Here is a 19196-nt window from a genome sequence, read left to right on the forward strand (position 1 = left end):
CCCCCCAAAGCGTGGGGCCCAGGGTGGCTGCCCTGATTTGCCATACCCTAGAGATGGCTCTGCTCAAACATGACCTAATAGAAACTTGAAAAATTACAAAAATGATTAATGAAATTGTGAGAGGATTTTTATGCTTGTGAAATGGATCAACTACTTGGAGACATCATCCAACATTAGGAAGCTGTGCATAAATTAAGAACTTTGGCAGACCTGTTTCACACACCGAGTAATAAATGTATGGCATAAGTTAACCAGGGAAGGAAATTTGAGACACACAAAGTTCCAGAGACAGTTAGACTTGATCTTGAAAATGAGAGGATTGAAGGAGATTGTTTAAAGCAGAAAAGTGAGTTGTTTAACTACTACTCCCCAAAAAAGGGTGAGGCTGTTTGGGTAGGAAGATTGTTGTTTGTAAACTTTATACGTTATTTGGAGAAAATGAAGACTGGACATGGATGTGTATGTAATGATGGTGGTTCTGTGTGCAACTTTTTTTCCCCTTAAGTATTCTCATACTAAGTAATAGTTTGCTTGGTTCCCTTTACAGGTAGTGAGTTTTCTCCATACAGTTCTGTTGTGTGATAAACTGGATTTCAGCACAGCTCTTGTGGTGTGTCCACTGAACACTGCCTTGAACTGGCTGAATGAGTTTGAAAAATGGCAAGAAGGTTTAGAAGATGATGAGAAACTAGAGGTATTTCATTTTTAAGAATTCTCTTTTTTTTTTTAAAGTCCCTTATATAGCTGAACAGTTTGAGTAATTATGATAAACTTACACCATTCGAAATACACACTAGAGATTGTGTTTTATGTATACAGAAAATTTACTTGTACTGATGTAGTAAGTGTGATCTAGGTATGTAAAAGTTGTGTAGCACTCTGCAAGGCTCCTGTTTTGTCTTTGTTAAAAGCAGAGTACAACATCCAGTATTCTCTTTCAAAAGGTCTCTGAACTAGCAACTGTAAAACGCCCTCAAGAAAGATCCTATATGCTGCAGCGATGGCAGGAAGATGGAGGAGTTATGATCATAGGCTATGAGATGTACCGTAATCTTGCACAAGGCAGGAATGTCAAAAGTAGAAAACTTAAGGAAATATTTAACAAGGCTCTGGTTGATCCAGGTAAGTGAATGTTGTTAATGTAAGGACTCAAAGTAGCAATTAAGCTGTCCATTTAAGGGGATGGGCTGAATTTAGAACTCTAGCAAGTTGAAAATGTTTTTGTATTTTTCTTTTTAAATATACTTTTAGGAAAATCATTTAATGGTGTATAAATGAACCCACTAAGCTATTTTATTTACAGTTAACTTAGTTTCTGCGTGGGTGATTTCTATAACACAGCTCTCGTACAAAAATGTGCAGTTCTGACTTAGAGTATTTTAAGTTAGGACTCTCTTGCGGATATGAATGAGATGTACCCATATGAAAAAAGATACCAGGTACAAGAAATATGTTGATGACCTTTCCTCATCTGTTAAATATCCCTTTTGGTCAACCTTGTTTTTTCTTCAAGTGATTGCACATGTCCGTTCTAGTGCAGGTGTGTGTACGCCCTGAGCACAGTCGCCAGAAATTTTTTCTTCAGTAGTATCCATCAGGTCGGCTCTGGTGACCTCTGGTGCTACGTGTCCATTGCGCCGGTATAAAGGGCCCTGCCAACCCCACACCCCCTCAGTTCCTTCTTACCACCCATGACAGTTGCTGGAACTGTTCCCCTCGCTCTTGCAAGTTCTCAGTGGACTTTATCTTCTCTGTGTTTTCTACATAGTTCTCAGTATTTGCTAGTTGGTTGCCAGTGTTGATAGTTAGTTAGTTACTTGGTAGTTACTTCAGTTAGTTCTCTCTGTTTAGCATCCGCTCTCCGTACCGAGGCATGCCTCGGTCACCAGGCTTCAAGCCTTGTGCTTCTTGAAACTAGGCTATGCCCCTGAGTGACCTGCACTCCAGTTGTCTTAAGTGCTTGAGTGAAGCTCATATTGGGGACTTCTGCAAAATTTGCAGAGACTTTAAGCCCCATACCAAAAAGGACGGGGAGGCTAGACTGAAGTCCCTGCTAATGGAAGCAGAGCTGAGACCCTCCTTGGAACCGTGCCATTGGATTTGGCACCGAGTATCTGAGCGTCAGTGAGTAGTGCTCCTCCCACTATCCAGGAGTCACAGCACCATTTGTCATCCCCAGTGCCAAGGAAGAAACAGAAGAAGCTGCTGACCGAGAGAGGACGTTCTCCGACCCCAAGGATGGCCAGACACGGAGACCAGAGCGGAATGTGACCTGTATCAGGTCACTTCTTGGCTCTGGCAGCTCGGTCAATGCTTTGATTCCGGCCCCTATGTGGGCTCTGTTGAGTCTGGTACCGGCCGAACTGTCAGCACTGGCAGGTCAGCATGGTGCCGGGACTATTGCGATGCCGTCCACGCTTGAGGCTTTAGCTTTGGCCAGAAACTTGCTCTCGCTGTTGGTACCAGAGTCACAGACAGTACAAGAGTCGGTGGCGTTGGTGCTGGCGGGTGGAAGGGAGCATGTGGCCACTGGTTACCATTTGGTACTGGGGCCTTCAGTGCCCTCTAAAGGGAAACTGGCCATGTTGGCTCAGTCCTCGTCTTCCCCACCCCGGCACTGGTCACTGGCACCAGTGGGAACCACTCCTCCATGGTCGCCATGCAGAGACAACTCCTCCAACAATTTTAAATGAATGGGTAACACAAGAGATTTAAAAAAAAGGGCAAGGAGGATCTAGTTCAAAAACCTAAAACAGGGTGAAAAGATATTTAAAGACATACTGATGAAACTTATATGCATCTCCAGTGGTTTGATTAATGTGCAACTCTACTAATTGGGAAGCTCAGATCCCTGGATGCTTTTTTTCTGAGTAGGGAAATTAAAAATTAAGGAAAAATCAGTATCTGTGGGAGAGAAGAAGTCAACAACGAACTAGATATTTTGAGCGGATTGGGAGTCTGGAAAGCTGCAGCTGCCTGAAGTGGAGAGCCATGGCAGAACTGTTTACCTAATATGTAATCTCCCTGCTACAGACAGGATTGCCTTGGCTTCCCTGTTTCATGCAGTAGGATGGCCACTGAAGTATAACAAGAGTGAAGAAAAGCTGTGAACTCTCTTTAGCTGAAGCTAAGGCAAAGATATGGATCTTAGCTTGAGTTATGGGCTAGTTAATTAAAGATGGTCTGTGGATGTCATGTTTTATCCTTATTAAGAATAGTGGCATTGTCTTTGAGTGTAGCTGACCTGCACCACTCTTCTGATGAATAGACCCTAAATAGTGCTTGGCTTTCTGATGGCTCATTGTGTTCTGCCTTGTCTCCATCTCCATCATGTCCAAACTCATGTCCTTGTTCTGGGTTGGTCCTTCACAGCAGCATGGGAAAAATTAATGGATGATCAAATGACAATGACCACAAAGCAAGAAAAATGAATTTTAAATTCTACGTCTTTGGCTTCATGAAGGTGCATTGGGCAAAATGCATTTAGTCACAAAGGAGTTGCCAGCTTATTCTTACTGATGAGGAAAGCATGGTCTTGTGACTAAAACACATGATTAGTAGCCCTGAGATCTGCCTCTATTTGATTTTGGGCTTCTTTGTGCCTCAGTTTTCTCCATTTGTAAAGCACTTTGAGATTCTTTAATGGAAAATACAATATAAATGCATTGTGTTATTTAATAGGTACACCTTGAGTTATGGGTCTCTGATCCCAGCATTAGCTTCTAGGAGAACGAGGAGCTATTCTACAATGGCCTAGATTAGACATGCATATTTGTCATGAAAAAGTACTAGTCTAAGCACAAAACCTAGTTATTTGGCTTTGACTGTGATAATGAAAGAAACAAATTGTATGTTACTTGTTAGAAAAGACTACTTATCGTGGATTAATGGGCAGGTAGAATTTTGCAAAGCTGTACTGGAAACACACTCTCTTTATGAGGGATTGATCAGGCGGCTGGCTTCCTGAAAGAAGTTTTCATATTTTTTTTCTCTTGCTATCTTGGCATCCGAATTTGTAGTGGTAGTTGTAAATTTAAATCTTAAGAATTTTTGTGTAAGTTAAATCTCAAGAAGTGATTGAGATGTCTTGGCATTAAACCCAATAAAAATGAAGTTGTTGCTTTGCTTGAAATTATGAAATTAGTGTAAAAAAAATGTTTGGGGGGAACTTTGAGCTGGGCCTTTGATATTATTTGACATCAAATAAAATTTGCCTTTTACCAGTGGGCAGATCAAGCTTACCACTTGGGTAACTTTCATCAGGCTTTCAGCTCTATCTGTTGTCAAGTAGGATATTGCATACTGCTCTGTTGTCTTCATACAGAATGTTACTGTTGGACTTTGGTTCTCTTCATAACTTCTTATCAGTCACCAATAGATGGCAGTGTAACGTGACTTTTAAAAATGTGTGCTTATGAAATTTGACAGAGAAAACGTGCATTACTAAGATACATTTTACAGTGGTGGTGTTGCCCTGTCGATTCCAGGATATTCGAGAAACAAAGTGGGTGAGATAATACCTTTTATTGGACCAACTTCTGTTGGTGAAAGAGACAAGCTTTTGAGCTACCCAGAGCTCTTCCTCAGGTTCAATAAAACGTATTCCCTCACTCATCTTGTCTCTATACTGTATGTTTAGACATTTTTAATAGGAGTGTACTGTAAAACTTTTCCCTTAATCCTACCCACTAATACATTGTGCACTATGCTATGTATCTTGGAAAAATCAACTACTGTGAATGCATTTGCAAGCCAAGAGTATGGGCTTTAATGCCCTTAAATCTAGAGAGCTTTATTTAAAAAGAGCATATGGTTGCCTGTTAATAGAGCAAATTCAGACTCTTGTACAGCCAGTGTCCAAGTGATTACAGAAAATAAAGTTAATTGCATTAGACATCTTGATTTTCTTCTAGGCCCTGACTTCGTTATATGTGATGAAGGGCACATATTAAAAAATGAAGCTTCTGCTGTTTCTAAGGCTATGAATTCTATACGATCCAGGAGGAGGATAATTCTTACAGGAACACCACTGCAGAATAATCTTATAGAATGTAAGTAAATGCTTCTATAGTCAGTGCAGAAAACATTTCCTTCAATACATTTCTGCCAGTATAGTAATATATTATTATAAATATATTTAGTTTTGAAGTAGGAGAAAATAACGTGTTCCTGGTGGTACCAGACCACACTTTACAGCTAATAGAATAATTTTCATTACTTTTTAGTTTACCTTCTGGATAAATGTGTTAGAGATGTAAACTGTATTAGAGATGTAAACTGCTTTACATGCTAAGTCACTCTTGGAAGTCTAGTTAATTTAGAATGAAATCTCCCGGTAATGCATGCCTCTACTGACTGCCATAGTTTTGTTTTCAACTATTACAAAACCTACTATAAATATAATTTTGCTATATTATTGCTTCCCTGCATATTTAAGCCCACAGGCAGTACGACATTCCAGATAAGTCTTACATCAGATTGACATTTATGCCAAATTTTCAAAAATGATTAATACCTTCTGAAAATCTAAGTACTTAGGTGTCTAAATATGGATGGTAGGTGTTTAACTTTAAGGACTCATTTGGGAAAAATTTGGCCTTAAATTACCTTGCTTAACAGAAAAGTGTTTATGAAAGGTGTACACACACCCATTCTTTTCTTTTCTTAAAACAAACCTTTCCATAGGAACTACTTAATTTTAAAGAACTGGAGTTGATCTTTCTCTTCCAGATCACTGCATGGTTAATTTTATCAAGGAAAATTTGCTTGGATCAATTAAGGAATTCAGAAATCGGTTTATAAATCCAATCCAGAATGGTCAGTGTGCAGACTCCACCATGGTAGATGTTAGGGTAATGAAGAAGCGTGCCCACATACTGTATGAGATGCTAGCTGGATGTGTTCAGGTATGGAAATACTTTACCACCACGTTAACTCAAGTAACTTAATATTATAGTAATCTACTTTCCTTTGAATTAAAAAATATTATGGTCTGGGTCCTCTAAATTTGCATCTACAATTGCTACATACATAGTCCAGTAATCTCATTATCATTTTGACTCAATGTGTAGTTTTCATAACTAGTTTGAATTGTAAATAATTCAGAAATCCCATATAAACAGAAAATCTTGTAAAAGCCTTACAGTCTTTACAAACCCTGTCAGTGTATCTTAGGCAGGACACATACAACTTGGAGAATTGTTTTCCTGACTTACTGGATAAGTAATTTATATTATAGGGTAGGATATCAGTACTTCAGTTTGAAATATTCTGAATTTAAAGTTAAAAAACCAGCCTGCCTTTTACTGTTTCCTAAAATGTATGGTAAGATGGTGGTCCATGGAGAACTGTCTAACTGTCGAAGCTGGCTCCCCTGTTTCCATTTGAGAAAATCAAAACAGATGGAAGTGTGGGGCGGGGGAGATGAATACTGATTAACTTTTTTTAAAAGGACAAAACACCTGTTGCCCGAAAGACAACTAAAAATACATAAATCCTTTCCCAATACACCTCTACCCCGATATAACACGAATTCGGATATAACGTGGTAAAGCAGTGCTCCGGGAGGGTGGGGCTGCGCACTCTGGCGGATCAAAGCAAGTTCGATGTAACACGGTTTCACCTATAACGCGGTACGATTTTTTGGCTCCCGAGGACAGTGTTATATCGGGGTAGAGGTGTATTACTTTTTCGTGTTTAGGCAGTTGCTAGCATTGCCACAGAGATGTTATAAATGATTGTGAAGGGGCGTGATGGTGAGCCATGTGGTCATAAATAGGGAAGGGGGCTGGTACATCAGGCAGTGTCTCTGTCTATTTAAAAAAAAAAAAAAAAATGTTCCACACTGGAAATTTTTTTGGTATCTCCTGCACCAGTACATCTGAAAATGGAAAGCCACTGGAATGTACACAGTAGCAAGAGGGGCCTGACCCAGCTGAAGCTAAATATACAGTAGTACAGTACTGGAAAACCAGCCATTCCCACTGAGCTGTCCTGCTCATATCAGAAAGAAGGAAGGCAGCAACTATGAAAATCTTAATACATAAATAATGTAATATTTAAGCATTATTAGATGTCCTAAACTAGTCCCTGGGTCCAACAAACTTCTCTTGGTTTGCCACAAAGGAAGTAGCCCTGTGACAAACCGTGGGGAGTTTGTCAGCCCCCAAACTGTCAACACCTACCATTTTGAGGGTGAGGAGGCAGATGAAGAGAAGCAGAGGCTGTAGGCAAGTGAATGAGGAAAGGGATTAGAAATAGCATTGCCAAACAAGCATTCAAAAATCATGAATCACACCCACCCTCCAAAATCTTGCGTGACTTTCCTGTGGAGTCACAATCAGTGTCCATATACAAACATTGTCATTTGGGTCTCGTTCACCCAGACCTGAAGAAGGGTAACTATGCTGAAGAGAAGCAGTCACTGGAAACAACTATTGAAACTGCATTTGACACAGCAGAGACTTAAAATGTGTGCATAGAGGAGATACGTGTAGTGTGCAGCTAGCTGCACTAGATTAAATGGTCCTGTGCAGATGGGCTGGTATAATTAGCTTTCATTGTGTATTCTACTTTTTTCTCTGTGGTTAGAAAACATCCTAGAGATGGCTTGTGTGGTACATTTTGTCTTTTAAGGTGCCAAAGGTTTTTAAACTCTGAGTAAGAATCCATTTGCTTTATACACACTTATCTGTTTGACTAATATCCTTTTGTAAAATTACAGAGGAAAGATTACACAGCATTAACAAAGTTCCTGCCACCAAAATATGAATATGTTCTCGCAGTTAGAATGACATCTATTCAGTGTAAGCTGTATCAGTACTACTTGGATCACTTGACAGGTAGGTAACTAAAGTACACTTAGGTAATGTGATTAATCATCATTTAATCATTTTTTTCCATGTTTTCATAACACGGTACAAATGGTCCCTTTTGGTTTGCTGCAAAAGTCCACTTTGGCACTAATGGTTACATATAACTAAATATTTACTGAAGAATACGAATACTTACATTTCTTGTTTGTGGTTCATTACTCCTTTCCTTTCTCTTCCTCCCCAAAAATATAATTTAAGTAATTCATACATTGTGGACTAATTGCTGGTACTCTTTAAGCAAACACGTTATTTCAAATGGACTTTGGATTATTACACAAGTCTTTTACATCTGGAGCCCCACATTTGTTTCCAGAGGAAATTAGTTGATTTGATCGCATCCTAGACCTTGTTTGTCCCTTACATTGTGCCAGCTACCACAAAGATTGGCACGAGGGCAACTCAGAATTGAAGTGCAGTGACACAAGTGTATTTCAGAATCTTTCAGCGTGCCTTTGTTCCGAGGGCAGTACTTGTTAATCTTTCAAGTTATTCATTTGCAAACATGAGATGGAGTTCCCCCCCTCTATCTCATTCCACATCCCACTGGTCTGGTAGTGAAAAGACTTAAGTTTGTCATCAGATTTCTGTGATGTCTCAGGATCAGTCTGCCTTTCTAATTTTTTACTCCTTTAGTATTTTAGAAGCAGCAAGGACATACACGAACTTGTTGAATTTAAAAAAACTTACAGCTTGAGCGAAGGCATGTTCAAATGCTGTGAACTGCTGTGCTCTTGACTCTAAAATGTTGGTGGTTTTCTTGGGGCTTGCAGTTCAGCATCTTGCAAGACCTGCAAGTGTCAGCAGCACTTTTAAAGTGATAGTGTCGTATTTACCATCAATAATGGTAACTCAAGAAGCTAGCAAAGGCCTTATGTACTCAGTGGCACAATTGGACCAAATTCCACAGCAGCAGCTCTAAAGTTCTACAGCAACAATCCCTAACTGTGTAGCAACACTAATTTATTTTATGATGATGAAATATCCTTCATGTTAAATTCTGTAGTTGCAGAATACATGGGGTCATGATGATGATAGTCATATTTTTATCTAATGAATAACCTAGCATACATTTGCTTTTTAGAACTGCTACTAAATTAGTCCATCATGCAAATGTACTAACTCAATCTTTTTAGCATTGGACAGGCTGAAGTATGTGGCACAGTTTAAATTGATTGTATATACCTGCTGCAGTGACTGTTCATGGTTTTTTTTGCTGTTGCAGTTACCCTCCCAAGTTTAATTCAAGAAAAGGATGATAAAAGATTAATTGCATTTTGTATCAAACTGTGATTTACCGCAGATGTTCAACTTGGATATGATATTCACAGTGTTCTCTTACTTGCTTGGATTATAGTTGGGTGTAGTTTGTGGTGTCTTAGCTAAATTGCCGGCTAGGTTCTATTCTTTAAACTTTGTGTGGGCTGTTTCCTTTATTTCAGTTAAGATGTTAATCTAAATAGACATCAAGGACCAGTGTTGGTAATTTCATTTATTAAAATTGCAGGTCTAAAAACCAAAAGCTATTTTTCAGTTTGTTTTTTTTAAATAAGGAGTAAAACCTTTATTTAAAAAACATACCTACATGAGTATGTTTCAAAGCAGAACACACACAGTGTTTTAATAGTCTTGTAGAGCTCATCACTAATCAACCCTATAACTTAGTCTATTCTGTATTAACAAATTTATTTGGGCATAAGCTTTTGTGGGCTAAAACCCACTTCATCAGATTCATGGAGTGAAAAATACAGTAAGCAGTATATGTATTACAGCACATGAAAAGATGGGAGTTGCCTTACCAAGTGGGGGGTCAGCATCATCAAGGATCTACAACTTCTCCTGAAGGAGATCCCTCACTCTCACAGATCTTGAGAGACAGGCCAGTCCTCACTTACAGATAGCCCCCCAACCTGAAGCAAATACTCAGCAGCAACTACACACCACACAACAAAAACACTAACCCAGGAACCAATCCCTGCAACAAACCCCGTTGCTAACTCTGTCGCATATCTATTCAAGGGACACCATCATAGGACCTAACTACATCAGCCACAACATCAGGGGCTCGTTCACCTGCACATCTACCAATGCGATATATGCCAGCAATGCCCCTCTGCCATGTACATTGGCCAAACTGGACAGTCTCTACGCAAAAGAATAAATGGACACAAATCAGATATCAAGAATTGTAACATTCAAAAACCAGTAGGAGAACACTTCAATCTCCCTGGACACTCAATAACAGACTTAAAAGTGACAATTCTTCAACAAAAAAACTTCAAAAACAGACTTCAACGAGAAACTGCAAAACTGGAATGAATTTGCAAACTGGACACCATCAAATTAAGCCCGAATAAAGACTAGGAGTGGATGGGTCACTACAAAAAGGAATTTTCCCTCTGCTGATACTCACACCTTGTCAACTGTTGGGAATGGGCAACGTTCACCTTGATTGCATTGGCCTCGTTAGCACTACAAAAGTAATTTCCCCTCTGATATTCACCCCCTTCTTGTCAACTGTTGAGAATATGCCACTTCCACCTTAATTGAATTGACCTCGTTAGCACTGACCCCCACTTGGTAAGGCAACTCCCATCTTTTCATATGCTGTAATATATATACAACCTACTGTATTTTTCACTCCATGCATCTGATGAAGTGGGTTTTAGCCCATGAAAGCTTATGTCCAAATAAATTTGTTAGACTCTAAGGTGCCACAAGGACTCCTTGTTGTTTTTGCTGATACAGACTAACACGGCTACTACTCTGAAACCTATATTCTGCATTGGCTCTCACCTATATAAATGCACTGAAGGAAAATATATTTGTATTCTGTCTGTTACTACAACATTCCAAATGTATATCCTCCTAAAGTTATCCATGTGCTTAAAAATAAGTCAGCTGTAAGTTTCATCGAAATAGCTCAGTAGGTGAAAACACCCTGCTTCCTCATAACAACTATTTTCTATCAAAGCAATGGAAGTAGTTTTGCGAATTCTTCAAAACTTTTGTTGGCTTCTTATACATGTTTGTCTGCTGAAATTTGTTAATATCCATCCATATTGCTATCTTCTAAGCCATTTGACTGGTCCCTAAGTTAAGTGCCACTCTCTGCATTTGGTATTCCAGCAGTTTCAACTAAGCAAAGTACCTTTTGATTTGTATTAGTTAAATATCTGAAAAATTAATCCTTCTACTGAGGGTGATGTTCCAGTAGAAGAAATTTCTTTTTACCTGCAAATACAAATAAAAGTAAAAAGTTCAGTGTTTTGTTGAAGTACTTTCAGATGTGGTACAAGTTGCCACTAGAATACATAATCTTAGAAAGTTAGTTTTTACTCCAAATCTGAAAATAGTTTTTCTACTTTTCATTAATGTAGAAAATATTATATATCATCTGTAATAATTTTGTTAATTGCATGACGGATTTTTGGGGAGATGGTCTCTTCTCTGTTTCTGTAACATGGAGTTAGGGCATCTGAACTTAGCACTTCTGTAGGGACCCTTCCAAATCCATGAGAGCCATCCCAGCTACCACAGTGTTATTTTTACCTTTTATTAGGAACATAAAGGAATAATTATTACGTGGAGCTAACTATAGAGTAACTCTTTTTAATGTGGCAAAAAGCAGCTTGCTATCATACTTTTCCTTATGCCTTCATTTTACTACAGTCTTATTCTATAGCCTGTTGACTGAAATTCTTGAATAAGGTTTTGAGTCTGGTTCACCCACAGGCATTTATTTTTGTGATTCAGAAAATGTATGATTTTTCCAGTTATTTTGTTTCAACAGGCTTCACTGTACAGATAAGTCAGTTTCAAAAACTTCAAGTTGATAGTGTTTCTTTGTCAACCCTTTAGGCCAGTGGTGTCCAACCTTATTACACAGGCGGGCCACATAAACCTAAGCACAAACTTGTGTGAGCCAACAGATTCTGTTTTGTATGTATTTAGATAGGTTGTTTATATGTACAGTATTGTCTATTTAAAAACAAATAAAGAAATCCAGTGCATAAAATGTGTATCAGCATTATAGAAAACAGGAAAAAAACAGCATAGAACACATAAAATGATGTAAACCTGACGACAAAATACTAATGAATCGTCTGTTACTATATTGTGTTGAAGCAGGCTGCAGGCCTTATGAAATGCTCTGGTGGGCCGTAGGTTGGACACCTCTGCTTTACGCTATTAAAAATAAAATAAAAAATTTAATCCAGTCGTTCACCACAAATGCGGTTCACTTTTTGCAGCAAATTCAGCTTGGTCAATTAAAATAGACAAGGTATTTACACCTTCTGGCTGTTTTACATTAGGACAGTTTTAAAGTTACAAAATATGCAAGGAAAATTATTTGAATTAATTGAAACTTTAAAAAATCATAACATTTTTGTTAATCTTAGGTTTTATAAATAATTGCTTTTACAAACTTGAATAAACATGAGTGCCCCTTCACTGGGATTTATATGAATTCCCACTGAGGAGAGAATGCACTCCTTTGTAAAAACGTTATCATGTAACTCATTATCAAGAAAAAGATGGAAATCTAATTTTGACCATTTTAACTAGGAAAAAATCCTGTAACTAGGTAATTTGACCTCTTTAAAAGAGAAATTACAATGTGAGATGTGCACCTGTAGAGAGAACACTCTATACTAAACAAATGTGTTGTTCAAAGGGGGAACAGTATATGGCAAACTTACTTCAAGCTTTCATTCTATAATCTGAACTTTATTGTCAGGTGTAGGTAGTAGCAGTGAAGGTGGAAGAGGCAAAGCTGGAGCTAAGCTCTTCCAGGACTTCCAGATGTTAAGCAGAATCTGGACTCACCCTTGGTGTTTGCAGCTGGACTATATTAGTAAAGAAAATAAGGTAAATTAGATATATCAAAATACATACTTCTGCCTCTATTGAAAACTTTCCAAATAAGACATGACAAATGCTAGGTAGATTTTTGGCAAATTAATGGAAATTTCTGTTGCTGTGGGGCACAGTGATTTTGCCGACTATTTCAATTATGGCAAGTATTTCTTTTTTCCTGGAAATTTTGTCATTATTAAAACATTTTGAAATGTTGATCTTTCACTGAACTCTTCATTTGTTTAAATGAAGAATAAGCAGATGTTTAAGTGTTTGAGGCTTCAGTCTAGATGATGGTACTTAATAAAATCTGTGTTCTAAGAATATTAATTTTGTTTTTCAGGGCTACTTTGATGAAGACAGTTTGGATGAGTTCATAGCTTCAGATTCAGATGAAACTTCAATGAGTTTAAGCTCTGATGATTATGCTAAGTAAATTGAGCTTTTCTGTGTGAAACATACATGCTTAACTTAAATTCTGTTAGATTTATTTCTTTTCTTTTAAAGTTACGAAAATTTAAGCAATATTTGTGGGTTGTTGGTTTTTTTTTTTTTTTTTTTTTACTGTTACAGCTGTTGGATCTCTCACCTGCAGATTTTTAAATAGTGAACATACAATGTTATGTTTCTAGGAAAAAAAAATCCAAGGGGAAAAAAGCGAAGAAAGAGAGTAGCTCAAGTGGAAGTGGAAGTGATAATGATGTTGAAGTGATTAAAGTCTGGAATTCAAGATCTCGTGGGGGTGGAGAAGGAAATACAGAGGAACTTGCAATCAACCCTCCATTGGCTGTAAAGTCAGATGAAGGTGAGTGTAATATACAAGTAAACCAGGATATGATGCTGCATCATTTTGAAAAAGGTGATCTTGACAAGGCTGGGAATTAGTACAGTCCATGCTTATACTATGCCTGGTTACAACTGATGAGTCCTCAGTTCAATAAAGCCATTCTCCCCACCAATTCCCCTCCCCAAAACAAACCCCAATATAGATACACTTGTAATGATATATCTTTTAGAAAACAAAGGGAAAATCAACCTAAGGGTGAGTTTGTGTTGTGACAGAGCAACTAACAAATAATTGTTTTTTCTTTTATTTTTGAGCAAAATGCCCTGCAAGCCTGCTTCAGGTGACACAGACCAACTGTTCCATTCTTGTAAAACTTAAGGTCGATTCAGAGTAGAATCCAGAGGTGAACAGTGCAGCTGGATGATAGAGAAATGTTACTTTTCACCCTCTTCTAAATGGGATCTATGAGGAAATCTGAACAGAAAGATTACAAACAATAATATTCTACATTGATGGATCTGGAATTTTATGTAGATGTTGAGCTAGCAGATGGCTGTAATAGAGCTAGAAGAAGGTGGCTGTTTTGAGATTATTGTTCAGCCTGCATACATCTGTAAACTTCACTTTCAAACAGTTGTTTTTAAATAATCTTGTTTTCTGTTTCTGCTGAGTGATGGGAATCATTTGTAAGTGAATGTTTTGGCAGTGTGTCATTTTATGGGCTTAATAACCTTTCCTAGATAAATTACTTTTATGACAATGAAGTTAAATTCATAATTTAAATACATTTGTAAATTTATGTTCTCCCTTGTTTTTATAAACAGTTATGATTAAAATACAGTTGTAAAAGGGTGGTGGTCCTTTTATATATAGATAATATATATAGGAATATATTACCAGCATTAATTTATAATAATAAAAAGGAGATAATCTGTCATACCATTTCTTACTAATCACAAATCACTCCAATGTTAGTGGGTAATACTAAAGGTTCTACTATCCATGACCTCATCTAACTTCATATACGTAGTTTTAAAATGGATGCTTGGTACAGTGTGAGTTTGAGGAGGCTTTGTCCTGTTTCCATCTTGCTTCAGATATAAAAGGTCCACCTGCACTGTAGACTGCTGCGAGTATGTCTCCTATGTGCAAGTTCTGGAATGAGATTAAGATGGGAATAGATGTGATCCCATCGCACATATAAGTATAGGCTTGTCCCCTCGCATATGCAGGTATCATTTTGAACTAAGTGGCTCGTTCACTGGCATTTGACTCATCTGGATATATTGGTGGATCTTGGATCGTGTCCTGGGTCTTGTCCAAAAGGATGGGGTTCAGTAACATAAGGGATGAAGACTGCTTTCCTTTCCCGTCTCCACTTCTCTTCCCACACAGGATCTTGCTGATTTCTTCCAAGAAAAAGTTGATAAAATACAATGTGACCTTCCCCCTCTGCTAGGCTTGCCTTCCCTTCTCTTCCTATAATTCTCCCCTCCTCCTCTCTCAAAGACACAGAAGTTTCTCATCTACTGTCCTCCTCTAATTCCCCAGTACCCCATGCCCTCCATCTCCTGCTCACCTGCCCACGTTCTCATCCATTTCCTTACTCTTCTCCAATACTCTGACTCTCCTCTGTTTTTTTCCCCCTCACAATTCAAGCATACTTCAGTTTCTCTCATCTTAAAAAAACAACACACCTTTGATCCATTTGCCTCTCCAACTATTGCCCCCTCTCCCTTCTTCCTTTCATCTCTGAGTTATTGCATGTGCTGTCTACAGTCAGTCTCTGGGGTTCTTCTCCAGTCTGTCTTCTGACCCTTGCACTCCACTGAAACCACTCTTACCAAAGTCTCTAATGACCTCTTTCTAGCCAAAGTGCTGAACTAATACTCCATCCTTGTCCTCCTTGAACTGTGAGCTGATTTTGACACTATTGACCATTTTCTTCTTGAAATCTTATCTTCCCTTGGCTTCCATGACTCTGTCCTTTCATAGTTCTCCTCCTTCTCTGATTGCTCCTTCAGCATGTCCTTTGGAGAATTCTCCTCACCCCCCAACCCCCTCCCAATTTTTTGTGGTGTTCCTTGTTTGCCTTCGCTTCTCCCTCTACATCTTATTTCTCTTAGATCTACCTCTACTCCAGATCTGCCTCCTTCTGTCCAAACTAAAATCTCAGCCTCTCTCGGATATGGATGTCTCGCATCTTGATTTCTGCAACATCCTTTTCTGTGGCAGTGATAAATGTAATCTTGCCCTTCTCGTATCCATTCAAAATGCTATTGTAAAGATACTTTTACTTGCCCATCACTTTGACCATGTCCCCCCTCTTTGCATTCCTCCACTAGCTCTCCTTATGCTTTTGCGTCAAACATAAGATACTTGTCCTCTCTCTAAAGGCTCTTCACAACCCCTCCTCACCCTACCTATCCTTACACATTCACTATTGAGATGTCAACTCCTGCTTTCAGTCAGCCCATGCTGCCAGCCTCCATCACACACTTGTTAAATTTTCAAACAAGGACCTTTTGCACATCCTCCCATGCTTGGGGGGACCTCCCTGTAAATTTCCTCAACACCTACGTCATAATACTCCTTCAAAACCCTCCTTAAACGCTCCTTTGTTGTGGGTACAAAATGCTTAAAGATGTTAGGCTGCTGCTGTGTTGAAACCACTGTCTAGCATGCTGACCAATATTGTCTCATAGTTTTTGTACTCCCCTTTCTGTCTGTCCCTCTGTTGGGTGCAGGCTCGGGGGCCACACCACACTTGAGGTAAACGCTGCTCGGAGCCTGCACCCCTGAGCCTCTCCCCATGCCCCTGCCCTGATCTCCCTCCCACTCTCCAAACCCCTCGTTCCCGGCCCAAAGCACCCTCCTACATCCCAAACTCCTCAGCCCTAGCCCGCACCCCCACCCCAATTTTGTGAGCATTCATGGCCCGCCATACAATTTCTACTCCCTGATGTGGCCCTCGGGCCAAAAAGCTTGCCCACCCCTGATATATACAGTGGTTCTTTCATACACTTATGCTGATTTCACAGTCTATTTAACTTTTTAAAGAAAATTCATATAGCAGCAGTACAACTAAATGTTGTGTGATACATATATACTTTCAAAAAAGGAAATTTATAGGTGAGACATGCACAGCCTGCATTTACATGCTGCATTGTGTCAGGAATTAACACCAAACAATGTCACTAACATGACTTAAACACAGTCACACCAACCTACATTAGGGACAGAATTCAGCATTTATGTAAAAGTATGCTTAAAAAAATCGGTGCAAAGAAATTTTCAAATGAGAGTTCTTTTGAGGTATTTGCAGAAATGTTGAGGATGACTGTTCTGTCATGATGAAGTTGCCTTTCAGCTAGTTTGCTATATGTGGTCTTAAAAGTTGAATGTTTTGAATTAGTAGCAAGATAATAGGAGAAAAATATTCTGTATAAGTAAATACTTCAGTAAGATCAAAGTTTTTAAGTAAAAGAAGGTTTGTATTGTAATTCTAATAAATCAATATTTATCACACTAATGCAAAGGAGATTAAAGGCAGAAACATACAACACCATAAAAAGAATTTAGGTAACATAAATAAAGTCAGCTCCTAATTCCTGTCTACATTTTCGGGATCAAATGATGAGGTTGCAAATAAGTCTTCATGTATATTTGAATTCAGCGGTGTTTCACAATAAAGAGAATACTGATACCCTGGAAGGAGAGCATGTTGTATTTCAAATAGTTCACAACCAGGTGTTGTTGAATGGCAAATCTAGAACTAAACAAATGTTGCTTGTTTTGTTGGGTATGCAGTTATTTTGGCACAGAAATACAGTGAGATACAGACTTTCCTAATTCTCTCTAGCTTGTCAGATTTACCCCCTTTTAATCTTTTACATTTTTAGGAAGAGTGACTCAGATGTAAAGTATCATCACTTGCTTGAAGTTTGACTGAAGTCAGCTTATTAGGGTATAGAAGTGGCAAGTTAACTAAAAGTTTTATGTAAATAGCAGATTAGACAACTATTTATGATCTCAAGTCAATAACATTATATAGACTTGAATTAGGAAGACATTTATGTTCCAAAACAAAATGTAAACTCTTTGGGGAGAGACTCTGAGTGTACTTGTACAGTGCCTAGTACAAAGGATCTTTCCTGATGAAGGCCTCTGAGTATTACCTCAGTATGGATTTTTAATAATCATATAAAAATTGTCTCCTCCTTTGCTTTTTTTGTTAAACAACTAAATATTAGAATCCCTTTTCTAGGCAAATATGGATGACACCATTAACAGGAATGTATTTAAAAAAAAAAATTGTGTTTTGTATTTGATGTTAACTGTTGCAAAAGAAATAAATTCCAAACTCTAGTTTTGATGGTACTTCCTGTATATTGTGCCTTTTGCGACAAGTTTTTTTTTTTTTTTTTTTTTTTAAGTCTCATCATTGAGATAATTTAAAACTATTTTCCCCACCTCCTACCCCCTAAATGCAAGAAAATGTATTGTTGGGAACAATCCTGCATAGCTCTGGTTGGATGAACTAGATAACCCCCAGGCCCAAGTACAGTGTTCTTTCTGAGGGTTGTAGATATTTGCTTGGGATTTAAGATCAGTATTTTAAAAGCAGTTATATTATTCTTGTAAAATCTGTGATTGAGTTTTAGGAAGCAAATATTAGTTGTGGGTGAAGAAGATGAATGCTACTTTAGGAAAATGGCAGGTGACAGGACTATGTGTTAAAACAGTACATAACACAGAAAAAGTGTGGCAGCTAATAACCCTCTGAGGATAACAGACTAGTCTCTTTAAATTTTTTCTTTAATTCCATACCACTAACTAGCAGAACCTTTGGTTGAAGGGAGAAGCCTTCTATATCTTAGAACATAAGAATGGCCATACTGGGTCATACCAAACGTCCATCTAGCCCAGTATCCTGTCTTCCGACAGTGGCCAATGCCAGGTGCCCCAGAGGGAATGAACAGAACAGGCAATCACCAAGTGATCCATCCCATCGCCCATTCCCAGCCTCTGGCAAACAGAGGCTAGGGACACCATCCCTGTCCATCCTGGCTAATTGCCATTGATGGACCTGTCCTCCATGAACTTATCTACTACTTTTTTGAAGAAAAAAGAAAATCCTATTATAGTCTTGGCCTTCACAACATCCTCTGGCAAGGAGTTCCACAGGTTGACTCTGTGTTGTGTGAAAAAATACTTCCTTTTGTTTGTTTTAAACCTGCTGCCTATTAATTTCATTTGGTGACCCCTAGTTCTTGTGATATGAGAAGGAGTAAAGAACACTTTCTTTTCTCCACACCAGTCATGATTTTATAGACCTCTATCATATCCCCCACCCCAGTTGTCTCTTTTCCAAACTGAAAAGTCAGTCTTATTAATCTCTCCTCATAAAGCAGCCAGTCCATACCCCTAATAATTTTTGTTGCCCTTTCCTGAACTTTTTCCAATTCCAGCATATTTTTTTTTGAGATGGGGCAACCACATTTGCATGCAGTATTCAAGATGTGGGTGTACCATGGATTTATGTAGAAGAAATATGATATTTTCTGTCTTTCTTATCCTTTTCTTAATGATTTCCAACATTCTGTTTGCTTTTTTGACTGCCGCTGCACATTGAGTGGATGTTTTCAGAGCACTAGCCACAATGACTCCAAGATCTT

At 38.4% G+C, this 19196-nt stretch overlaps 1 protein-coding gene across 2 annotated transcripts in view; it reads left to right on the forward strand.

The window, feature by feature from the left end:
- ATRX (ATRX chromatin remodeler) overlaps nucleotides 1-19196 on the forward strand; it is a 136727-nt gene that overhangs the window by 78375 nt on the left and 39156 nt on the right. For both annotated transcript variants that reach the window (XM_024196772.2, XM_024196773.1), the window contains 8 exons: nucleotides 548-694; nucleotides 945-1122; nucleotides 4914-5051; nucleotides 5731-5906; nucleotides 7724-7841; nucleotides 12613-12743; nucleotides 13075-13163; nucleotides 13364-13536. In XM_024196772.2, coding sequence (XP_024052540.1) covers nucleotides 548-694; nucleotides 945-1122; nucleotides 4914-5051; nucleotides 5731-5906; nucleotides 7724-7841; nucleotides 12613-12743; nucleotides 13075-13163; nucleotides 13364-13536 — 1150 coding nt within the window. The remainder of the gene's footprint in view (nucleotides 1-547; nucleotides 695-944; nucleotides 1123-4913; nucleotides 5052-5730; nucleotides 5907-7723; nucleotides 7842-12612; nucleotides 12744-13074; nucleotides 13164-13363; nucleotides 13537-19196) is intronic.

The sequence above is a fragment of the Terrapene carolina genome, unplaced genomic scaffold (assembly GCF_002925995.2).
Source record: "Terrapene carolina triunguis isolate 2854851 unplaced genomic scaffold, T_m_triunguis-2.0 Scaffold131, whole genome shotgun sequence".
Taxonomy (NCBI): Eukaryota; Metazoa; Chordata; order Testudines; family Emydidae; genus Terrapene; species Terrapene triunguis.